The sequence below is a fragment of the Chanodichthys erythropterus genome, chromosome 8, assembly GCF_024489055.1.
Source record: "Chanodichthys erythropterus isolate Z2021 chromosome 8, ASM2448905v1, whole genome shotgun sequence".
Lineage (NCBI taxonomy): Eukaryota > Metazoa > Chordata > Actinopteri > Cypriniformes > Xenocyprididae > Chanodichthys > Chanodichthys erythropterus.
Genome location: NC_090228.1, coordinates 32,556,785 through 32,582,826, shown reverse-complemented (window position 1 = coordinate 32,582,826; position 26,042 = coordinate 32,556,785). Strand labels below are relative to the sequence as shown.

Below are 26,042 nucleotides of genomic sequence, written 5' to 3'. Positions count from 1 at the left end.
TCCAGCGTGTGAACAGGACTTTTATTTTGGTCTGCCCGTGTGACGTCATAAGGCGGCGCCGCGCTCCTGCTTCTGTTGTGATTCTGTTGAAGAAAGGTTTGTGTTTTTAAGCATTTAATATGTTAAAACATTTGTATAGTTTATACAGTAACCATAACAGATTATTATTATTATCAAGTGTAACATTGTAACGATTTATGCAGTATTTATGAGCGTTTGTGTGAGTAAAGGGCATCCGTACATGAGTAACAGAAAATGTGCGTCTCATTTCGCTCCTTATATCGTGAATCAGTTTATCATAAACACGAATTCAGTCACTGGCAAGTAGTGATTCAAACTCCGAATCAATTCAATAAAATGATTCGCCAAATGATTCACTTGAAGCGCTCAAATGACGACACCTGCTGGTCAAACAGTGTAAACGCAGCGAGAACACAAACTAATTAACTTTATCATGTGTGACTTTATGAACCAAGAGCTGATAGTGTTTTATGTCGTACTTGTGAGATCAGTATTGTTATTGACTGTTCATAACATGATAATGTGTAGATTTTGTGTTTTTCTTTCTGTTAATTATTCTCATCTCAAACACAGAAAAACTCCTGGTGAAGAGACAGAGATCCCACTATCACAAAGATGGAGTTTATTAAAGAGGAGAGTGAAGACCTGAGGATTGAAGAAGCATTTAATCATGAAGAAACTGAGGAACAAACAGGTTGGTTTCATTCTCGAAGCTGAACTCCAGATCTACAGAAATGAGTGATATTTTTTAAACTTGTCCTAAATAAAGTGGTTTTATTTGACATGGTTGCCTTGGTTCTCCTCATGTGGATAGACATGTTGAGATCACATGATCAGACAAATACTAGTGTTGCCTTCAAGTGAACCTGATAAAAACCTGCTTAATGTCTTATTCTACTGTTAAATGCTCGATTCTGGTTGGTTGACGCACATTCATTTCACTCTGTGTCCTCTGCTATTTTTCAAATGCGTTTTGTCTATAGAAATGGGTTATTAACTACTATAAAGTGACGTTACTGGCTGATGTTTCAGAGAACAGCGCGCAATGATCGATGATTAAACGATTATTTTCATTGTCGATAATAATCAGTTTTATCGATCAGTTGTTGCAAGTCTAATTCAAATTATACTGGAATGAGAACATGAGAAATGGCAAAAAAAAGAAGGTTTTTTTACACAGTATATTACCGTTTTAATGGAAAACAGTCAATTTTCACAGTGTGGGGTTAAAGGGATAGTTCACCCAAAAATGAAAATGTGATGTTTATCTGCTTACTCCCAGCGCATCCAAGATGTAGGTGACTTTGTTTCTTCAGTAGAACACAAATTATTATTTTTAACTCCAACCATTGCCGTCTGTCAGTCGTATAATGCGTGTCAATGGGAACTTCATCTATAAGAGTCAAAAAAAAAACATGCACAGACAAATCGAAATTAAACCCTGCGGCTCGTGACGACACATTGATGTCCTAAGACACGAAACGATTGGTTTGTGTGAGAAACTTTAAGTTGGCTTAAAAAGCTGGTCTAGAAAGTTTGAAGCAGTTTTAAAAATTTACAATTTTAAAGTTTCAGTTTTAGTGTAGTAGATAGATAGATAGATAGATAGACAGACAGACAGACAGACTGATAGATAGAGATGGATGAACAATAGATAGATAGATAGAGAGATGGATGAACAATAGATAGATAGAGATGGATGAACGATAGATAGATAGATAGATAGATAGATAGATAGATAGATAGATAGAGATGGATGAACAATAGATAGATAGATATAGATAGATAGATAGATAGATAGATAGATAGATAGATAGATAGATAGATAGATTTAGTTTGAGCTAAATAGATAGAGATGGATGAACAATAGATAGATAGACAGACAGACTGATAGAGATAGATAGATAGAGATGGATGAACAATAGATAGATAGATAGACAGATAGATAGAGATGGATGAACAATAGATAGATAGATAAATAAATGATAGATAGATAGATAGATAGATAAACAATAGATAGATAGACAGACAGACAGATAGATAGAGATGGATGAACAATAGATAGATAGATAGACAGATAGACATAGATAGATAGAGATGGATGAACAATAGATAGACAGATAGATAGTTAGATAGAGATGGATGAACAATAGATAGATAGACAGATACTCAAGTTGGGGTACTCAAGTTGGTTTCTAGGGTTTTGCTATGCGGTTGCTAGGGTTCTCGGGGTGGTTGCTAAGGTGTTGCTGTGCAGTTGCTAAGGTATTCTGGGTGGTTGCTAGGGTGTTGCTATGCGGTTGCTAGGGTACTCGTGGTGGTTGCTAAGGTGTTGCTAAGGTACTCGGGGTGGTTGTTATGATGGTTTGGTTGCTATGTGATTGTTAATTTGTGGGTGGTTGCTATGAGATAGATAGATAGATAGATAGATAGATAGATAGATAGATAGATAGATAGATAGATAGATAGATAGATAGATAGATAGATAGATAGATTTAGTTTGATAGATAGATAGTAGGGCTGGGCGATATATCGCATGCGATTGTCACGCGCATTTCGTCAGTAAAGCCGATTCCCTGATTGCCGCTAAATCGCCATCACCTGCTTTCAAATGGAGCGGCATTTAATAGACAGAGCTGTAGTTCACTGACAAGCTACGCAACATTGCGTTCATTATCTAAGGCGATTCATCACGAAATGCGCGACAATCGCATGCGATATATCGGTCAGCCCTAATAGATAGATAGATGTCTCGCGCTTTGCTTCAATGAGTGCTAGGCATCACTGCCGTTGTCAGAGCGTGATCAGACATCACTAAGCGAGTGCTGAACGCAGTTGGACATAGTGGTGTTTTAGAGGTAAAAAATGATATAAATACTGTTCAGTTTCTCACACAAACCGATTGTTTCGTGTCTTAGGACATTAATGTGTCGTCACGAGCCGCAGGGTTTAATTTGGATTTGTCTATGCAAGTTTTTTTACTCTTATAGATCGAGTTCCCATTGACACGCATTATAAGACTGACAGACTGCAACGGTTAAAAATCATCATTTGTGTTCGACTGAAGAAACAAAGTCACCTACATCTTGGATGCCCTGGGGGTAAGCAGATAAACATCAGATTTTCATTTTTGGGTGAACTATCCCTTTAACATGTACTTGTCTTTCTTCACTGTAGACCTGATGGCCCTGAAAGAGGAGAGTCAAGAACTGAATGAAATGGAAGAGAGGGATCTGTATCAGGAAGGTCACGTTTTCATAACTGGAAACAAAAAATCAACAAAGAGTTCCTCAAAAAGAGCCCAGAAGAAATCCTACAGGTTCAGCACCTGCCCCCAGTGTGGAAAGAGCTTCAGTTGGAAACGAAACCTCAAAGACCACCTGAGAATTCACGCGGGAGAGAAACCCTACACGTGTCCACACTGTGGGAAGAGCTTCACTCAGAAAGGCAACCTTAAAAACCACATGAGTATTCACACCGGAGAGAGGCCTTTCACCTGCCAACAGTGTGGAAACAGTTTCACTCAGAAAGTTCACCTTAAAAAACACATGGCGAGGCACACCGGAGAGAAGCCGTTCACATGTGATCGGTGTGGGAAGAGCTTCACACATAAAGACACGCTCAGCTCCCACATGAGAATCCACTCGGGAGAGAACGGCTGCATATGCTATCAGTGTGGGAAGAGCTTCAGTCATAAAGTAAGCTTCAAGACTCACATGAGACTTCACACGGGAGAGACGCCGTACACCTGCTCTGAGTGTGGACTGAGCTTCAGATATAAACCTTCCCTTGACGTCCACATGAGAGTTCACACCGGAGAGACGCCTCACACCTGCAGACTGTGTGGGAAGAGCTTCACTCAGAAAGGCTCTCTGAAGACTCACATGGACATTCACACGGGAGAGAAGCCCTTCACGTGTGTTCAGTGTGGAAAGAGTTTCAGACGTAAAGTAACCCTGAAGTACCACGTGAGGATTCACTTTAGGAGAGATCTGTTCTAGATGTCATCAGTGTGGAAGGAGTTTCACTGACAGGAATCACCTAAACCCTAAAGAGGGCATCAGAAAATTAAATTATTGCTATTTTTTGATTAGGACACACGTAACCCAATTTTTTTATTTTTTATTTTTTATTTTTTTTCAAAACAGGACTTTTATTTTTTATTTTAAGGGGAGACACTACAGGCAAAAACACTGTTTTTTCAGGCACCTGTCAATTTTGAGATTTTGCACTTTTTGGCTTTTCATAAAGTGTTTTTTCAGACTGGTGGAAAGAAAACGTCAAAAATACACTTTTAAGTGTAAATTTTATATCACTTTATCTATTTGCGTCTATAGATTTCAATTACAGTAAATATCTTTAAAGGCCGTTTTCTCAAAATGAGTTTTTTTCTCCACTTCAGCAGAACGTATATACACCAAACTTTACAGTTTTATTCCTATCTATATTCTGAAGGTTTTTACTGAGGGATTTGTTGATATATAATTTGCCTGATTTTATACAACATTTTATTCCAAAAAAAATGGTGAAAATAATATTTTTGCTGGCTATTGATGGTATTTTCTGATTTATGGAGTGATAAAAAGAGATATTCAAAATTCCCTCTGTAAAAACCTTTGAATTTAATATGTCCAAAAAATTAAACTAGAACTGTGAACCTGACGTCATCCCATATTCAGATTTTTGTTCTAGAAATGTATGCAAATTAGTGCATATTTAATTAGATAACGCCTCATTTGCATATTTAAACATTACATTTTAGAAAACTTGTAATACAAAAACTGTTTGCAATTTTTAATGTAATAAATCACCTGGGTGATATCTATTAGTTAATTTTTTTTTTACCCTATTCACCTGGGGTGTCTTGCCTTAAAGGGATACTTCACCCCAAAAAATAAAAATTTGCTGTTAATTTTCTCACCCTCAGGTCATCCAAGATTCATAAAATGTTAGTGTGTATTTTTACATAAATTTAACGTATATTTACTTATGTTTTCATACACACTGAAATGTACAATATTGACAGCATTAAAACACAAATTTGAACAACTTAACAGACGTACAAATGTGCACAAATGTTTATTTATGAATATTAAAATCATGGCATTAATGTTTTGATTCTATTGCATTCAGTTTGATATGAATGACGTTTTCAGTCACATTAAATACATTAAATTATGAACATTTTGCTCTGTTCGTGACTTCTGCTGCAAACATGTTAAACAAGATTACACTATAAAACCTTAAAATGAATAACATTTCTGTAATTGCTTAAAGGATTAGTTCACTTTCAAATAATTTTTTTTTTTGTTCTGAAAACAGTTTTCTACTTATATCCAGTGGTGTACTTTGTAATTTTAGTATATTTGTAGTTAAAGGATTAGTTCACTTTTAAATAAAATTGTCCTGATAATTTACTCAAAGCTCTTTGAAGCTGCACTGAAACTGTAATTTAGACCTTCAACCGTTTGGTGCCCATTGAAGTCCACTATATGGAGAAAAATCCTGGAATGTTTTCATCAAAAACCTTCATTTCTTTTCAACTGAAGAAAGAAAGACATGAACATCTTGGATGACATGGGGGTGAGTAAATTATCAGGAAATTTTATTTGAAAGTGGACTAATCCTTTAACCATTAACTTTCATGTAATACTTATTTTCTTTGACGTTGGTCAGAAAAGGTGTTTTCTCAGTCCAATGCTGTGACTGACAATAGAACCGTAAAATAATGCAACACAAATTCACAAAAGTCATCAGTTTTATTTGTTCGCTGTCATCCAAATCTTTAGAATAAGTACGATTGTGAGGAACAGATCCAAATTCAGCCTTTTGTCCAGCGATCTTCATCGTCAACAGCGTAAACGTCAATTCCTGCGCTTGTTACGAATTAAAAATTTTCACCTCAAGAAGAGTTAAAGCTGTGATCCGTGACTTTTTTGTGTTCAAAATTTACAAAAAATTATATAATGAGAATGTACAACATGAATTAATTTTCCAAACTGTGTTTTTGTCTTACCCTGAATCATTATAGTACACTTATAATAAGTGTTTATATTCTGACTATTTCAGACCGGTGTGGAGTATCACAGTAACCGTGTGACTCGCCATAGACATACACGAAGAAAAGTAGCTCTGGCTACAATGTTCTTCCATGAGACGCGTGCAGTTCTGTTTATTAACCGCTAGAGGGCCAAAAGTTACAGACTGCAGCTTTAAGACACGTTTTACATCAGTGATATCAAGCGTTCACTGGCTCTCGCCTGCTTCATCACAGATTGCGATGTGTCGTGTTAATGCTATAGTGTTAGTGCATAGCATTACCAACATTTTATCATGTGAGCTTTATGGTACACCTCAAACAAAGGAATTTATAGTGTTAATATTAATTAGCGAGTCCATGAATGGCTTGGGTGTGCAGAGCATTCGCAGCTTATATGGATCGCACTCCACTGTGACTGTTATATATCACAGAAACACATTATTCTTCCCATCCCTAATAAATAAGATCAAGTGATGTATTTCTGTTTAAACCATAAATCTCACTGACACAAAATTTGGTATACTCTTTACTCATGGGGAACGTAATTACAGTTGTTCAAAACAAAGCCATTCAGTTACTGATGATTAGGCTGCAATTCATAACATTATGTAGTCACTCTTTGGTATAGTTTTAAATTGTAAATTTTTATTGGAAGGACAGTGTAGTAAAGGGAAAGGAAATTACTGGGAGAGGCCGCACGTCCCACACAAACATCCCGGTGCAAAGTCTACACCACGACTCTGCTCTCTTCATTCACCTTTTTGTCACTGCGCTGTGAGGGGATTTCTGCAGACTGCTGAGGCATGGAGGAGTTGCTGATGACAAATATCTGACAGACAAACAAACAAATGGGGTCAGGGCAAGCTTCCTCGCTTATGAAACAAGACACTATACACTACATCAAAATATATGTCACAGATGCATAACACATGCTGACAGTTCCAGTATTATCACTACTGCAACTTTAAAGGTACTAAAAATGGAAAAGTTTTTTCTTTGTACAAATGACAATGTTATCAAAACCATCCACGTTTACACGGATACACGAAAATGACTTAAAACGCTGAATTACGCATGCCAGACAAGAAAGCTTATGTTTCTTTTTAGGAGCACTTGTGCTCATAATTGAAAACATTTAGGAGCACCTTCTGATCAATGACAGAAATTAACCTTCCCATTATGAGGTGATATTTGACTCCTTAAAATTACTTGCCAGGGAATTATTATTATTTTTATTTATTTTTTACCTTTGTAAGGGCATTTTTCTAACCTTATTAAATGTGTCATCTTTTAAGTCAAATTCATACATTTTTATTTATAAATTGAGTTAGAATAATAGGTAACACTTTACAATAGGGTTCATTTGGTAACATTAGTTAATGTATTAACTGACATGAACTAGTAACTCATTTGTTACAGTATTTATTAATCTTTGTTAATGTTATAAAACTACAGTTGTTCATTGTTCATGTTAGTTCACAGTGCATTAACTAATAATAATAATGTATCAGTAAATGTTGGAATTAACATTATCTAAGATTATTAAATGATGTAGAAGTATTGTTCATTGTTAATTCATGTTAACTAACGTAGTCAACTAATGAACCTCATTGTACAGTGTTAGTGAATAATAAGGCACAACCAGGAAGAATAAGTTACCAATCAAATGAAATCAGTATCAACGAAATTCATCTTTGCACTGCAGAGGTGGCAAAGAAGAACAAAAAGGTGAAATTTAGGTATATTTACAGACTGTTTAATGAGGCTCAGAAGTGGCATGAATGCATTAACATTCATGATAATGTTTTGAGATTAATGTTTTAATTACAATGTTTTGAATATATAAATATTAAATTATTTAAATAACTAAAATAATCCTTTAAAAATTAAACTAAAACCACCAGTAGGGGGCAGCAAGTCACTGTCTTTGTCACTGAATAATTCATTGAGTTCAAACGGCTGATTTATTCAGGAACATAGTAAGCAACTGTCTTTCGGTGTGTTCCAAATGGGATATATAACCTTCCGAAGGGCACTTCGGAGTGAGAACAATTATAGCCGCCATATTGAAGGGTCGTTCTAAACCGAAGTGCTCAAAACTGGCCATTTCAAAGGGTACAACTGATAGACACTTCCGGCCCCCATGATCCACAGGGAAGTTGTTTGACAGAATAGGTACAGGAGGTTAGGAGTTCGATTTTACCTATAAATGTATGTATCGCATTTTTCTATACTGTAATATTTATACGAGTTAGATTTGGTACATTATTATGGTCAAAACCACATTGTACTTAAGCAAAAATACTTTAAAACTCTCTTTATCAGTCCATTCAAATGTTTCAAATACATAGACGCAATATAGTGCGATAAACCAAAAGAAATAAAATAAAAATAAACTAACGTTAAACAAAAGCCACAGCTTGCACAATCTACTCATCGTTCAGAGCGTGTTTTTTTGGGGGTCAACTAGCGTACAAAATGTGCGATGAAGGCGCCTCCTTGATTGTCTCCAAAAAGAAGACCCCTACACCCTTCATCCCTTCGAAGCTCTCACTGTGGAGGGTAAACCCTTTGAAGGGATTAGGGCATAGGGACGAGCCCTTCCGAATGGAACGCAGGGTTTATGAATGTGTCATTGAATCATTGACTCAATAGATTTGTTTGAAATCGCAAACTCATTCGTAAACAAAACACCGCTGTGTTTACTCGGAGATGCGCAGTAGTTCAGCTGTGATGTTGTTTGGAACTATTTTCATTAAAGCTGCTGTCCGTGATTTTTGGCCCTCTAGTGTTTAATAAACAGAACTGCACGCATCTTGCTGAAGAACATTGTAGCCGGAGCTACTTTTCTCCGTGTATGTCTATGGCGAGTCACGCAGGTACTGTGATACTCTGCGGCGGACATGGTTTGGAAAATGGATCCATGTTGTACATTCTCATAATATAATTTTTGTAAATTTTGAACAAAAAAAAGTTACGAACAGCAGCTTTTAACAAAATAGAGCAAAATCTGACAATGCCGTTCCTAAAATGTAAGTAGTCACTTAATATTAACTTCATGTTAATTAAAATGTTGTATAAAATCAATATTACATTTGCAAACTCCCTTTATAATCTTTAAAAAAAGCTGTCACTCGTCTCAGTTCATCACGATATCACAAACTTCCATTATATTTAATGAAGCTGTCTACACTGCACAATGAATCTCTTACTTACATAGTGTCTGTACTCATAACTCAGCACTGAACAAACTACACTGTTTTGAGCAGTGTAACCATTGGCCACACAGTGGCCAATCAGAGGCGTTTAAGAAATCAAAGGATGCGCCAAACGCATATTCCTATCCACCTTATTTTTACAATTTACTGCACTTTGATATTCTTCTCCTTATTTCTCTATAGCGGCTAATAAATCGGAAGTCTCGTGCATTCACAGAAATACCTTCATTCTGTGTTGAAAAATAAGGTGGTTAGACTAAACACGTAATACACATGTGCATGCCGTCACCGTTTTCACAGATTCGCATTTTTGCAGTTTACATGGAGATGACAACAGTATCGTTTTCAAAAACTTCCACTTTGAAACCCATGTAAATGAACGGCCAAAATGCATGCAAAGTTTTCTGTTTTTAGTTGAAAACAGTGTCGTGTGAACAGCCCCTAAATGTAATAGGTGACAGGAAAAGAAATGTCCAGAAGCTTCATTTATATAGCGTGCATTCATTAGGCAGAGCTCTTAAACCATTCAGCTACACACAATTTCAAGATCATTTGTGATTTATAAATTTCACATCTGGAAGAGAGGCGTAAGCATTTTTTTGTGCGTTCATTTGTTCTCTGAATCACACATTTGAGAAATGATTGAAGATCAAATTGTGGAACAGTTTCTATATGCAACGAGGCCCCTGGTGTGGAAACCATATGGCATTTTCTAGAGACTTTTTTTCTCTATATCACTAATCATTTATACTATTTATTACCACACGACTCACCTGAGGGGTACAGCAGCCATTGGCTTTGCAGGTGATTGCTGACAGACAAATAGAGAGAATAAACTCCAGAATGGCGAATATCAACAATACGCCAGAGATGCCCTTGAAAAGTGTCTGAAAAAAGAAGATCCCAAACAAAAACAACTAAATAAAAATAATAATTACACTGGCTGCACAGTTTTCTAGCATGTACCATATACTAAGTCAATTTAAGATTAATGCATTTTTAACAGCAAATATGTTTTGTTTTTTGCAATCTTTGCAGAAACCAATGATTATATTTACAGCAGACAAAGATGTAGGAGCCCATTAAAACAACTTATTCTGAAATAGTGGAGAAAGACTGGACAGATAAGCTGGAAATAGTTGAAAATTTAATTGTAGCTTGTGGAGTGACTTCACAGTGATGTTCATTTAAAAAAAAAAAAAATTGAGTAAAGCAAGTGACATACATTACTACAATTGTCCTCAAATGATCCTAAATCCACATCCACTGAAAGGAAAACTATGGCAATCGTTGCAGTCACAGCACTGGTAATATTCATTCCATATGAAGCTCTTATCTAAAGACAGGTAATGAACTCTTTTACAAGTTTCCGTAAAGCAGACAATGAATATAAAACATGACCAAAAGTAGTATCATCCACCTACCAAACACGCACTTGATGTTGAATTAAGGTTGTTTTCTGCAGCAATGCACAGAGAGCCAGCAATGATGTACTTAAAGGCAAAAAAGAGGCTTCCATTAAAACATATGACACAACACAATTATACAACTGTGTAAATATACTTACGACGAGAGATCCCCAGAAATACACACCACTATAGATAGCAAATGATGATCCATGCGATGTTAAAACAATGCCAAGCAGTAAAGTCAGCAAACCTATCATTATATGGACAGTCTGTGGAGAACAAAACAAGAAGTCTTTTTATTGCAAAGGGAACATATCAGGAATATAAAATATTTTTGGGAGTGTTTTTACAAATTGCAGTCACCATAGTGAATTACAACTATCAGCTGCATAAAATGTATAAATTATGATCCTTACATATAATTTTTGACATAAAGTCTTATGTTGGTGTTATTCAAATTCTGTATGCATTGTTTAGATACACATTTAAAATCATTAGGGTTTTTGAAAAATGTCTCACCCCAATTGCTTTTGATTGGCTTTTCAGAAACCCCTGGAGTCGTACAGAATCTCCCAGCACCCGCTGTACATTTAAAGGGACAGATCCATTCGTTCCAGCTCCTGCTGGTGCTGCGTGGGACATTCTTGAGAGCAGTTATTGAGTTTGAATTGACCTGTACAAAGTCATATTTAAAGGATATATTATTATTAAAAAATTCTGTAGTCCTCATAAAGTTTAACACTATTATGTCTAGAAGTTATTAATGTTTAGAGTTCTGTTTGTCCACTGGATGTAACTAGAAGAACTCAAGACCTTGATAATACAGAATAGTCATACATCACATAATATATTATAAACAGCTCATGAGTCAGCTCAAGGCATTTAATGTATTCTTTTTTCCAGCGAGACTTACATGGATCCACTTGTTACCAATGAAAGAAAATCCCTTCATAAATAAAAGTTTAGACTAAAAAAAAAACCAAATGCAGATATAATGCAGAAGTACATAGAGGTACGAAGGTAGCCAGCAGTAACAGATAAAATATAATTGTTTTACCAAGAAAGCTTGCCCTCTTCAGTTGTTATTTGGTGCTCTGCTCTGTAGGTTTCAGTTCACTCTTCTGAGAAAGAGAAAGACAAGGCTTATAAGTGAAAATACTGATACTGTTATTAGAGTGAAAGGTGGAACAGGTGGAGGAGGGGTCACAATGCCTAACCACTGCTACCTGGAAATCAAGTCTGACACATCACATACACTGTTATATATGTGACCCACCCTTCAACAGCACACATACTCAGAATGTGGATGATTTTATAATAAATATGATTATTTATTTTCCTGCAAACAGAGCAGTGAGTTGATTATGATACAGCTCCATCCACAGCAATTCTCTCTAGCTCTGCTGCTCTCAATATAACAATAAACACATTGTACTTAACAACAAACAAAAATAAGACAAATTCTGAAATTTCTACAGGAAATTATGCAGACAGAAATTATTAACAATACAATATGGCTTTTCTTTTTTTTCTCTCTTTTTAAATTTAATGTTTTGTGAAACATTTTTTTGTAAAACGTGAAGAATGATATGAATAGACAGAGAAAGTATAATATATTGAATTTAAGATAATCATCATCCAATTTATGTTAAATGTAATATTAAATTAATGGAAATAATGTGCTCTACAAAACAGTTTGCAATAAACATTTACTAAAAACACAGTAAATTCTTAAATGCTTTAAGACAAAACAATTACCTGCAAACAATGCAGTGGAAAAGAGAGAGTAGTGAATAATGTTACAGCTCCATCTATTCAAAAAAAACATTTCACTTTGTTAGAAAGCACATGGGAAAATGGTAATGATGGCTGATTTCTAAACACTGAGCTCTGAAGCTTTATGAATCTTTTGTTTCGAATCAGTGATTCGGAGCGTGTATCATACTGTCAAAGTCACGTGATTTCAGTAAACTGGGCTTGTTATGTCATAATTGTTTTAAAACGTTTCAATTTCAATGGTTCGCCGGTAGAGGGCGATGATAAAGTTAGCCCATGAATCATGTAGATTCACTGAGAACTATTGAACAAGTGCCTATGGGCTACTCTATAATTTTACCAGTTTTATACATTTGTAGACGTTTTAATTAGACATTAGAATAATTAAAATGAATAATGGTGGTTATTAATCCCTGATTTGCCTGTTTAGCTTGAGCCATGGAACAGAGAAACAAGCCTTAAAAATTGATAAAAGAACACATATTATACAGGCACTCTATATTTAATCTTATCAGATAATTAATTAATTGCATTTAATAGATTTTACTTTCAATAAAACATTTGCAATAGATTTGTAAAAGGTGTTTTTAATGCATGTTTGGCCTGAGTTTTGTTGCATTTACTCTGTTTTGACCAGCAGGGTTCACCATGGAGACGGGTGTCAGATTGTTTCGAAGCCTCGACACATTACGGGACATTTGCTTCAACTGCTTCAGTTTTGTGAAGCCTTGATCTGCCCATCACTAGAAAATGGCGTACATGCAAAGATCGAGTTCATGAAAATTATCAAAATACCCAGAAATATGAACAGAAAACACACTCTAAAAATCAATTAGTGTCCACTCATATTTTTAACTTTTAAGCCTTAAATGCATACCTCCTCCTCATTCATTTTTTAAAGTTAGACATCAACCTTCTTGGTATTCCTCAATCAATTCATTATAAAGAATATAACAAGAAAAAAAATCATAAAATTATAAAAGAATGCTTATTTTTGTATTCGTTTTTTGTAAAAAATTATATAGGGTCGCTAACTGTGTATCACATTTTTCCAGTTATTTAACTGATTATGTCTGAAAAAAATAAGACTGAAAAAACGACCTTCTTCCTTAGAGGGATGATTGAGCATTAGTGATGAACACCTGCTGTTAACAAGCAGAATTACTGCAGATATACAAGAACATAAAAGAGAAACACAAGAACTACAACTGACTTCCAGCTACAGCCTTAGATGAAATCAAATGAAGATAAAAGACGACATGAAATCAGATCTCAGCAGCAGATGATTAAATAACTCCACAAACAACATTACCAGCTCTACTTATTACTTACCAGATTGACTTTATCTTGATGTATTTTTTCAATGAATCACTTAATTATTCAACTACCTTTTTGTCCTGTGAAAACAAAGCTTTTTAAAAACGCTTTCCCAAGTGGATAAATTTGAAAAACGTTGTTTTCGCATTTTAGTGTAGACTGTAAAAAATTGAGGTATTTGAAAATGATGACGCATGTTTAGTCATGTGACACATATTGAACCGATAGATATGTATGTTTTATACCACTATTGTGCCTGTTATGTTGTATTCACTTTCACACTGCTGCTAAAGATATGTACTTTGTTCACTATTTATATCGCAGTCTGCAAAGATGACAGAAAATTTACTGCAGCAGAACATGAGCAGTTGTGTTTAGACCAAACATATAATGGTGAGTGCGACCTGGAAGCATCAGTGAGATATTTTGCTAAATAAAATGATCCTGCCAGAAGAACAGCATGAGAACTTTATTGTGTCTGTTCCATCTGTATCAGTGAGCTTTTATGAGGTTTTCCGCATGCACAGTAAGGTGAATTTAATGTTTTTCCAAGTAAAATTCAATTAGGCATAACTGACTGACGTCTTAACCCACACCTATTTTTTTGTTCTCACTTACGATTCATTTTAAGAAATAGTGCTTATCTTTCTTATCTTTTGGATTTCACAAGAGAGCAATAATGTATACCATCACGTTTGTTTCGCCATAGACTGATAAAGTGTATTGTTACCTTGCAGAAAAGCATTGATTGCGACAGCAATATAATCTGTGGAAAAGAGAAAGTAAAACTACTTTTTTCATTATACTGCATATACTGTCATTATATTGCATATACAGTGGCAAGAAAAAAAGTATGTGAACCTTTTGGAATTTCTGAATAAATAAAATGTCATAAAATGTGATCTGATCTTCATCTAAGTCAAGGGTATTGACAAACATAATGTGTCTAAAAATAATTACACAAAAAAATTCTGATCTTTCATGTCTTTATTGAACACACTCATTCAACATTCAAAATGGCAGTGGAAAAAGTAAGTGAACCCTTAGATTTAATAACTAGTTGACCCCCCTTTGGCAGCAATAACCTCAACCAGGCACTTCTCGTAGCTGTGGATCAGACCTGCACATCGTTGAGGAATTTTAGCTCATTCTTCCTGGCAGAACTGCTTTAGCTCTATCATATTCTTTGGACTAAACTCAATTTTTATTTGTAAAGCACTTTCAAAACCATAAAAATGGACCAAAGTGCTGTCCATAAATAGTAGATTATAAAATTAATACAAACATAAAACAACCAAACATAACACCCAGAAGATCATGCCATCAGTCGCTCACAGTTGACCTAATCAAACTCTGAAAGCTCGATAAAATAAGAAGGTCTTCAAGTTCTTTTTAAAAATGTCCATGCTTGACGAGGATTTTATGGATAATGGAAGCGCATTCCAGAGTGCAGATTCTGTTGTGGACTTGCTTCGGTGTTTTGGGTCGTTGTCCTGTTGCATTACCCAACTTCTACAGTTTCAGTAGACATTCTCATTTTATCCTGAAGAATTGTCTGATATACTTGGGTATTCATCTTCCCCTCAATGATTGCAATCTGGCCAGGCCCTGATGCAGCAAAGCAGGCCCAAATCATGATGTTTCCACCACCATACTTTACAGTTGGGATGATGTTTTCATGATGATATGCCGTGCCCTTTCTACGCCAGATGTAGCGCTGTTTGTTTTTTCCAAATAGTTCAATCTTAGTTTCATCAGCCCTCAAAATATTTTGCCAATACCGCTGTGGCATGTCAGTGTGCTCTTTTGCAAACTTCAGGCGTGCAGCAATGTTCTTTTTAGTAAGCAGTGGCTTCCTTCATGGTGTCCTGCCATGGATACCCTGCTTGTTCAGTGTTTTACGTATTGTAGACTCATGAACAGAGATGTTAGCAAGTTCCATTGATACCTTCAAATCTTTGGCTGACATTCGGGGTTGTTTCTTTACCTCATTGAGGAGTTGTGCTCTTGGTGTCATTTTGACTGGGCGCCCACTTCTTGGTAGAGTAGCAACAGTCCCAAAGCATCTCATTTGTAGATTGTTTGCCAAAATGTAGACTGGTGAATTACTAAAGTCTTTGAAATAACTTTGTAACCCTTTCCAGCTTTATGTAAAGCAACAATTCTTGATCGTAGCTCCTCTGAAAGCTTTTTTTTGGCGAGGCATGGCTACACATTAGCATGTTCTTCTTGTGCAGAGCAAACTCCAAAAGTTTGAGGGGTTTTTATCAGTCAAAGTAGCTGTAGTCCACACCTCCAAACGTATTATCTTAACGAGACTCCAGGTGTGCTAAAACCTGACTCCAATTAGCTTTTTTGAGGTCATTAACTCGAGGGTCCACATATCTTTTCCACTGCCATTTTGAATGTTGAATGAGTGTGTTCAATAAAGACATAAAAAATAAGAATTTTTTTATGTAATTATTATTAGACACATTATGTTTGTTGTAAGGAACCAGATGGCCTGGGCGAAGGTTAACGCGTGTATGTCTTTTCAGCGCCCCTGTGAAGTTCACTTAATTTCACTCTTTTAATCTGACTCCAATTTCAAATGATTATTAGTCTTAGGTTGTGTTTCCAATTAGAAATTAATCATCACACACTAAAAACTCCTGGGTCAAAAATAACCCATAATGGGTTAAAATCCAAATTGTTTCAACCAAATCCTGGGTTAAAAAGGGACCAACTTATTTCTGGGTTATTTCAACCCAGAAAAATGGGTTATTCTTTTTGACCCAAATTCTGGGTTAAATACCTGACCCAAATGTTGGGTTAAATTAACCCAACATTGTAGTTAATATAACCCAACTTCTGAGTCAAAAGAACACCCCCAATATCTGGGTTGAAATAACCAGCCAGTATGCCTTATTTCAGAAAATAAAACTTCAGGCACTTACACACTTCAAGCACTTTTACATTTTTATTGCATTAAATTAAATAAAAAACTTTATATTAAAAACACACACTTGGACCTATTTATTTTAGGTCACACTGTAATAACATTAGACATTAGAAAAAATAGAAAAATAAACAACTCATTCTCTCAAACATTTGATAACATTCAATAACTGGATTGAACTTGAGGGACAAGATTTTTGATAGTGTCCTCATCTAAGAGAAGAAATGCCTCCTCATCTCTGTCTTCACCTGAAAGACAGAAAACAAGACAACATGAGTATTGTTAATAAGTCGAGACAATTGTGAACCACTCACCAGACACTCTTTGATTATCAAGCTAACAAGGTAGATGTGTGAGAGCAAGGCATTGTCCTATGCTATTTCTTTGAGATCTTCTCTCCAGATGAGTTTTATTACTTTATTGCAGGGCGCTTGATCTCAGTTTTTGTCTAGCAGGAAAATCAAGTCTTACATCGTCAATACCCTTGACTAAGATGAAGATCATATCACATTTTATGACAAATTTATTCAGAAAACCATGAAATTCCAAGGTTCACATACTTTTTCTTGCCACTGAATATGAATATATTATGCACAACTATGCACTTTGCATGTATAGATACTGAACAAAATATCTGAATCTAAAACTGAACATGATTTTAAATGTTTATTTTTTGTATAAAGTTGTACAACCTAAATCCAATAACATAAAAGTCATTATTTTTTTGGTTAAATCAGATGTTTTGTAGGGCCAAAACCTGAGATTAAGTGTCACATGCCTTTTACTCTAGATCTGTTCAAAAGTGTCTTGACACAAGTGATTACACAAGTGCTCAGAACTTTCATGCCCTTTATGTGTTATATACCATTTATGGAAGGTAGAACAATGGTCATAAAAGTATATGGCTTTACAAAGAACTTTGAAACACTTGTTAACTTCTTTCAGAAAAACACAAATCAGTGACATCTAAGAATGAAAGTTAAAAATACTGATCTCCTATGTGTCATGACATTTTGGAATTTGAGTTCATACATTATCAAAGGCCTGCTGTCACAGACCCGCCAGGCTCCACCATCAGCCAATCACAACGCACTCCCTCAAACCTGATTCTCATCATCACTCAATCACCACAGACACTTAAGTGTATCACTCACCTCAGTTCACTGTCCGGTCTCGTTCATACCAAGGACTTTTCATGTTATGCTCCGAGCCATCGTTGTTACCTACCTTCTCTACTCCAGTGTGTTTTCCCAGTCTTTGTGCCAGTGTATCTGTGTGTGAGTTCACCTACCGTCTCCGTGAGTCTACTTCACTCTGCTTCCGTCAACCTGCAGTACAAAGGACAGTACCAATATCCCAGTTTCACCATTGCAAAGTGAACAAAGACAGAGGTTGAGGATGAGGAGATGGTGAAGGGATGGAGGGAGGAGGAACAAAAAAAGTCCAAGTTGGTGATGGAGGTGGAGGGAGCAGGGGATGCTGGATGTTTATCCCGTAAGGCCAGCCCAATCTGCCCAAAGAGGGTTCCCATAGGGCTGGGAAGTTCTTGCAAGTTCGGTCTTTTCAGCGTGGCAAAGTAGTTTAATTCCAATTAAACTTTTATCTGACTCCATTTGATTATGACCAAATTTAGGTTAGAATGCTAATTGATTATTGACCATTTATATGATAATTTATTTAGTCATTTGATTATTCTATTTAACTCTTTACTCTTATTGTACTCGTTCACTGGGAATCTATGTTGCATAGAGAGCCTTGTGACAGCCATTTAACGCAGGTCTCACGATCACAAACTCGCCAGACCGATAATTTGTCGGAGGTTATGGCTAAAGCAATTTAACAATGTCGCCCATGTTTGAATTAACTGCACAATTACTAGTAATGTGTACCTTGGCTATTATACAATTTGTATACATACAAAATTTGTGGAAAAAGATATATATAAAAAAATTCCAAGACATTTCCAACTCTGACCCTGCACCAATTCTGTAGAATGGCCCATATACAGCAGACTTACTGCCAATCCCACCGAACACTGTGGCCCTGGAACCCCCTCCTGTGACTAACAATATCAAAGGAAGATCCTTGCAGGTGCGGATATAGATTTATCTTTGCTACTATCTTTGCAAATCACCAATTCGATTGTGGCTATTTTACTATTAAAATTAATTTATTGCTATTTTCCATCTTATTAGGACATAAATAACACAATTTCATGAATTTTTTTTTTTTCTTTCAAAACAGGACTTTTATTTTTTATTTTATAGGGATAGTTCACCCCAAAAAATTTAATTTTGATGTTAATTTTCTCACCCTCAGGTCATCCAAGATGTAGGTGACTTTTTTTCCCCTTTTCCAATAGAACAGTAAAGATTTTTGCTGAAACCTTGGTGATTCATTTAATGCAAGTCAACTACTACTAAAGAGACAAAATTGGACAATCACAAGAATATGTGTGTATTTTTACCACATACCACTACCAAGCACACTACCATTTACTTATGTTTTCATACACACTGAAACATACAATATTGACAGCATTAAAATATAAATTTACACAACAGATTTACAAATGTGCACAAATGTTTATGAATATTAAAATCATGCCATTAAAGTTTTGATTCTAGTGTATTCAGTTTGTAATATGAATGACATTTTCAGTTGTATTATTAAATGCAGTTTACTCTTCTAATTATGAAATGATAACATTTCGCTCTGTGAGTTCTTCTGCAAACTCCTTTCAAAGGATTACATAATGTTAAACAAGACTACACTTTAAAACATTACAATGAATAACATTTCTGTAATCACTTTTAATCACCATCACTGTAATCACCATAAATTTTTTGTAATATTGGCCTTGGTCAGAAAAGGTATTTTCTCAGTATATTCCTATGCTGTGACTGACAATAAACTATAAAATAATGCAACACAAATTGACAAAAGTCATCAATTTTATTTTATTCATCCGCTATCATCAAAATCTTTAGAATAAGTACGAATGTGAGGAGCTGATCCAAATTCAGCCTTTTGTCCAGCGAATTTTATCTTCATTGTCAACAGCGACTGTAAACATCAAATCCCGCACTAGTTATGAATTAAAATATGTTAACCTCAAGAAGCGTTAAAGCTGCGATCCGTGACTTTTTTGTGTTCAAAATTTATAAAAATTATATAATGAGAATGTACAACATGAATCCATTTTCCAAACCGTGTTTTTGTCTTACCCTGAATCATTATGGTACACTTATAATAAGTGTTTATTTTCAGACTATTTCAGACCGGACAGGTCAGCACTGCTGTGAAGTAGCACAGTACCTGCATGAATCGCCATAGACATAAACAGAGAGAAGTAGCTCCAGCTACAATGTTCTTCCGCAAGACGCATGCGGTTCTGTTTATTAACCGTTAGAACGCCAAAGGTTACAGACTGCAGACACATTTTTAGTAAAGGTTGGGGATTCTGAATGGTGTGCAGCAATCCCTATAGGAAGAACTGATTAAAATTAAAAAAAAAAATACTTTTTGAGAGTCACAAATATCATATATGTTATGGGTCATATTGGAAGTAGGTGCAGATATTTCTCACCTGTCTATTTCTACCCAGTGGTAATTGGCCTTCTCCAGCCCTGCATCCTTGTACCTATTTGCTAACCCCTTGTACATGGGTTCAAGGGACTTATCTCTCTCAGACTGCACCATCATCCAGGAGGCAATCATCCAATTCTCATTCATAACTGCATAGCTTGACATGGTGCCAGATAACAAAGGTTTGCCATATCTGTTGGTGACTTGCCAGTGCGCCTCAGCTCATCCATCACAGATTTGCAGATGGCCTTCTTGTAGGTCAGGAAGGCAGGCAGAAGGTTGGTAAACCACTTGGGCAACTTCTCAAGCCATCGTGGATTGTCAGCAAACCAGTTCCTCCGACAGGCCTTGCAGCAGAGTCATGAGGACAAGATGTAATACTGACCACTGGTGCCAACAATCACCCGGGGCCTGCCCACACCTGCAGAGACTACCTGTGGATGAGGACATCCATGTAGACATGGCAGGAGGTAATTGTTCCTCAACCTGACTATGATGTGACTCTTGGGCTTCCAGATGAAAAATGGGTGGAGCTGGAAGAAGCTAGGGGATGGGAGCTCAGCCACCATATTGACAAGCTCAGGTTGTGGAGGAAGACACCACAGTGAAATTGTGTTCCCTGGGTTTCGCACTGAACGAGACCCAGGCCACAGCCCGAGATCTATCCTCATCCAGAACTTCTGGTGTTGAGAGCAGCTCCATTTACTCATGTCGTGGTCGTGCCCTGGCAGGAGAACGGGAACAGGAGCAGGTGGCTGAGCTGAGGGAACTAGAATTTAAAGGTGCAGTATGTAATAATTTTGTCCGCTAGAGGTTGCTAGAAGCCTATTCAAAACAAAGGCGTAGCTTGATGACGCTAAAGCTGGGTGCACACTGTGCACTTTTATAACAGGATTGTTGCTTGTCAGACTGTACAAACATGATCCTCATGTCACACTGTGGGATCTCAGCTGTTATTTATGTCAGACTGTACGACAGTCAAGACACGTTAAAAACGGACGCGCACATGAAAACTTGACTGGAGTTTTATATCATCAACCCACACACGTTCAGTGACTGTGAGCTGCATTGAAATGGTGACTAACAAAGACATCTCTATCATTAATTTTGATCACGGCTTGACTTGAAAAACGAAGACAATTTGACATTTGTCGTAGGAGAAGTCACACTGGAGGATTGTGCGCCAAATCTTCTGACACTGCCAGAATTTCATTTGAGGTAAAATTTGATTGCAATGGTCATTAACCGGCTGTCTGTGAACATGTCAAACTAGCGATCAAAGACTACAGATTTTAGGCTAGGATTATAGGAATCTTTTAGGATTTGCCAAATTTGTCTCAGACGACCAAATCGTGGCCAAAATCGCACAGTGTGAACCAGCCTTAAGTTTGAAGAGCAGAATCTTGGGACATGTGGTCTCCACCTCAACGGATGGTGCAAAAGAATAGGGATAGGACTCGGGAAGAAATCATGTTCATGGATGCGATCATTAACATTACTGTAGTATGAAGCAGAGCAGGAGCGAGTGTTGCGGGAGCTGAACGAGGAGCTGGAGCGATTGCACAACACACGCCTCACGAGCAGCGGGACTTTTATTATGCCACAGTCGCTGTTTCCGCTTTTCCAGTCATGAGTATGAGGTAATGCAGCTCTGTTTAACACATTTCAGAGTGTTGAAAATTATGTTAATATATTAACATATTAAATGCTGGATGGCTTGTGTTGATAAATGGCATGCAATTCATTTTAAAATATATTGCATGATAGAGAAAATGCTGTATTACTGTTACTAAAAATAAAGCTGCATCTGATTATGCTATGTTAGCGACTTCACAAAATAGTGTTTTTCTCTGAGGCATGGTAAAGCATGGTACTCGCAAAAAATCAAGCAAATTAGATTTAAACAATAAGACTAAACGTGTTGAGCTACATAACAAATAGTTTTCTATCTATAAATATATCAAAACAGATGTTCGCTTGTCTACTAAAACATGTAATATTTTAAAGAGTCTTTGGTGTTTCCATGGTTTCTACAGAATTAAACCGGAAACCGAGGGTAACACGGGTATGACCCCATTGACAGGCGACTCCTCACACGTCCCGAAGCCCTGGATAAAATTGCAATTTTCTCACGATTTACAAATAGTTGGAAACATTTGGGATATTGTAAGTACTCAAGTGAACAAAATATATAACACTGGCCTAGTGGTTTTTTAATATTTTACCGCAAAATATTACATATTGTACCTTTAAACATTATACTGCCCTAATAATTATTATAGATTGCATAGTGTGAAAAACAAAATGATTAAAGCAGAATTAAGACAACATCTTAGCGTCAGGAGTTCACAAAATGGAGGGGTTGTCTACATGCAGTTCATTCTTACCTTTTTCACCACTGTCCTTAAAGGCAAGAGCTTTGCGTGCAGAGGTGCCAGCTGTCATGATCATTACTGGGACTGCCCTTGTCTGCCTCTAGAGGGCACTCCAACCTGGACTGTTCCTCACCCCAGTTGTGAACTGCATTTCCCATAACCCACTTCCCGGACTCATTATCCCTTCATTGCACCAGCTGTTTTGTTCGACATGAGGAACAGTCTGGGTTGGAGTGCCCTCTAGAGGCTGACAAGGGCACTCCCAGTAATGATCATGACACCAGCAGCACTTGTGTGGAGTTCTGAAATGAAGTGCAGTCTTAATGTTTTGCATTTGTACAGGCTATTAGCCAGCCCCTCCAGAAAAACGCGATTATGCGATCGCCTGATTTCATGCATAATCAGCCAAAGTCCGCATATTTATGCGGGGGTCGCATTTTTTCAAATACGCTGCACTTTCGCCGCATAAATTGCCGATTTCAGCAAGCAAAATATATGCGGGGCCCTGCATTTTCGTTGCAAAAAAGTCACATATATCTTAGCAGAAAGTTGAAAAATGTTGTGTTTACTTCACACTAGTAAAGCGCCATTATTTTCCCCCTATTGCCATGGGAACCTTGTGAAGTGACGTAATTACGCGATGTGAATGTCATCTGCAAACCATGAAACCATGATGAAGCACACAAATCATTCTCATTTGCCAATAAAAATAAGCGCAAAAGACCGCACGAAGCAGTTTCCCAGTGTGTTACATGACAGTGGGGGCAAAGTATTTTGCACTCCGTGCAACTGCGTGTTGACGCTGGAAAACCACTTTCACTTTGCCACCGCCAAGGATGGTTAAAGCAGCAGCGGAAGCAGGCAGGAAGAAGCACACATTTTTAAAAATATTTTATTTATTCATTTTTATAGAAGTTGTTGGATATTAATAATAATACGTTTATTTTATATAGCGCCTTTCTACCTTTTGTAAAGCTACAGAACTTGTTTGACTCAATGTTTTGTAAGTTTGAGCCATGTGTTAATTAAGGTCTGAAATAAAACAGAATGAGAACTTAAATATTCTGTGATTTAGTATGCTTGCTTATCATAGGAAGTAATAGGAAATTACTCTTTACATTAAAGTAGTAGCCTAGTGAGAACAGGGTGTTGGGGGAATCACCTTTTATTTTTTTCTGTTTTTCATCAAACCGCAGTTTTTGCAAGTTCCCCCAATTTCATCGCATAAAATTGCAAAAATATCCCGCATATTCCATCGCATTTTTTAAGAAAACGTGCCGCAAAATCAAGCATTTTAGCCCGCAACAATCACAAAAAAAATCCGCGTTTTTCTGGAGGGACTGATTAGCATCATGATATGATGACAAATTTTGGTTGTGTTTATGAAATGATTCTGAGTTAAATCTGCTATGCATTAAGCAGATGTGTAATTGAGCAACAGCCCTACACTAAAATGGAAACATATCTAGAGCTGACTCAGGCCTCTCTGCTGTTGTCTCCTTCACTAGGAACGTCAGCTCTGCTGGAAGGGCCACAGGTGTCTTCCTCTTCAGGCCTGGAGAAACTGGAGTTACACTAATGTAAATGGACTATTTTTATGTAACCAAAATTAACTCAACATTTGATTACATGATCTTGATTACAGTGTTTTTACCATCATCTGGTGATACCTGCAGTTCAGCAGTTGTATAATGAGTTGGTTTGGACAGTGCCGCAGATGGAACTATAACAGGCAAAATCATCAGTCATTTCAGAATTCACAATATATGCAAGTGTTGGTGTTAGTAGGAACTCAAACAGCCATACGTTTCCTCCACCTGCTTATTATTTTCCAAATGCTTATGCTACATTGACATACTGTGTGCCAACCTATGGACCTGTAATATTAATGTATGCCATTATTGACATTGCTGTATTCTTCTTCTCTACCTACGTCTGTAATGGTAACCTTATGAGCACACTTAAAGCTATGTTCTTTATATCTGCAACTAACGATTATTTTGATAATTGATTAGTTGGCCAATTATTTTTTTGATTAATCAGATAAAAATGTTATTTTTTTATTGACAAAAAACACACTATTGTACATTCTACCAATGTACTTCAAATAAATGTGTCAATTTAATGCTATGAAAACATACAGTGCTTAAAAAATAAAATAAAAAAGAGAACACAAATATTTTTAAATCTATTAAAAACTTGTTTAAAACTAAAAATGTTATTGCCATTTATTATGCAAATAACAAACTGAAACAACTAAATAGTCATTATTCACACATAATATCCAAAAAATCTTAACAGTCTCTGTTGTTATTGACAGTAAATGGGCATCTAAAAAACAACAACTATAAAGTGCTTTACTTTTTTTCCCTGCCTTTTTTGTAAAAGATTAAAACAGAAAATTCATGGATTACAACAATAATTATATTGTAACTAATGAACTTACACATACTGGTGGATTAACCATTACAGAAACATGAAAAGTGATTTTAGTAATCACCAATACTGATAGTTTAGGACAGTTGTGGCACAAACCTTACATTGGGTGGCAGAGGTCTAATCAATTTGTTAAGCACTGTAGGCTATATAGTGAATATAGTGTAAATTTCTAAATTAAAAATTAAGATAGTAATAAAGATAATAAAGAAAATCACAAACAACACACAAGATAAATGTTCTGCAGGAACACTCTCTGGACACAGTTTGAAGTTTATCACAGACTGTCAGGACAAACCTTTATGCAAAGTGGAAATGCTCAAGTGTATTTGCGTTAAGGATATAGCCATAGAATGAACGTTTTGCGCTGAGGACGCACACGCATCTGTCAAAGTTGAGAGGGCAAGCCATTACGCTAATGCATTAGCTTGAAGCTTAAAATAAAGAATTCTCATGTTTTGGGTAGCTTGGATCCCGTACCTTTCCTGCAGCAGCTCACTCTGCTTCCTCCGCTATTTTTAGATGCATTTTGTCCAAAACAATGCGTTATTCAGTGCTGTAATTTGACGCGACTTGGCAGAAGTGGGCAGACCCGACTAATTGATAATTAATGACAATCATTGTCAATGATTTTCATTATCGATTTTTATCGATTTTATTTTTTTTTATCAAATAGTTGTTGCAGACCTAGTGTTCTTTGGAATCATAGAAATATTATAAATATATATTTTTATTAACAAACTTAAATGAATTCTCACAGAACAAATACCAAACAGTCGCGAATAGCTGTAATGAAGTGCCGACCAATCAAACTGAAGCATTTCAACTGCTGGTCAAAGAGAGGAAATTATGTCACAGCCAATCAGGTTTGTTCACATATTTATTATTTCACACAGCTTTAAACAAAATTATACAATTCAACAA

General features: G+C 36.3%; 2 protein-coding genes and 1 long non-coding RNA gene across 3 annotated transcripts; 1 reads left to right on the top strand and 2 right to left on the bottom strand.

Annotated features, from left to right (window-relative positions):
• Window positions 1–593: 593 nt before the first annotated feature.
• On the top strand, window positions 594–6,890 carry LOC137024760 (gastrula zinc finger protein XlCGF8.2DB-like). Its single transcript, XM_067392627.1, has 2 exons — window positions 594–715; window positions 3,199–6,890. The coding sequence occupies exons 1-2, from the start codon at window positions 637–639 to the stop codon at window positions 4,020–4,022; spliced, it is 903 nt and encodes a 300-aa protein (XP_067248728.1). The 5' UTR covers window positions 594–636; the 3' UTR covers window positions 4,023–6,890.
• On the bottom strand, window positions 6,789–10,802 carry LOC137025150 (membrane-spanning 4-domains subfamily A member 4A-like; the record flags this gene model as incomplete). Its single annotated transcript, XM_067393182.1, has 4 exons — window positions 6,789–6,890; window positions 10,053–10,166; window positions 10,478–10,615; window positions 10,704–10,802. Coding segments are annotated over 4 exons (453 nt in total), but the record flags the coding sequence as incomplete, so codon positions are not given.
• Window positions 10,803–10,840: 38 nt separating this feature from the next.
• Window positions 10,841–13,866, bottom strand: LOC137024776 (uncharacterized). Its single transcript, XR_010895748.1, has 5 exons — window positions 13,797–13,866; window positions 12,447–12,499; window positions 11,746–11,809; window positions 11,208–11,361; window positions 10,841–10,957 (listed from the first exon to the last, which is right to left on the bottom strand). It is a non-coding gene; the product is annotated as an uncharacterized lncRNA (long non-coding RNA).
• Window positions 13,867–26,042: the final 12,176 nt, after the last annotated feature.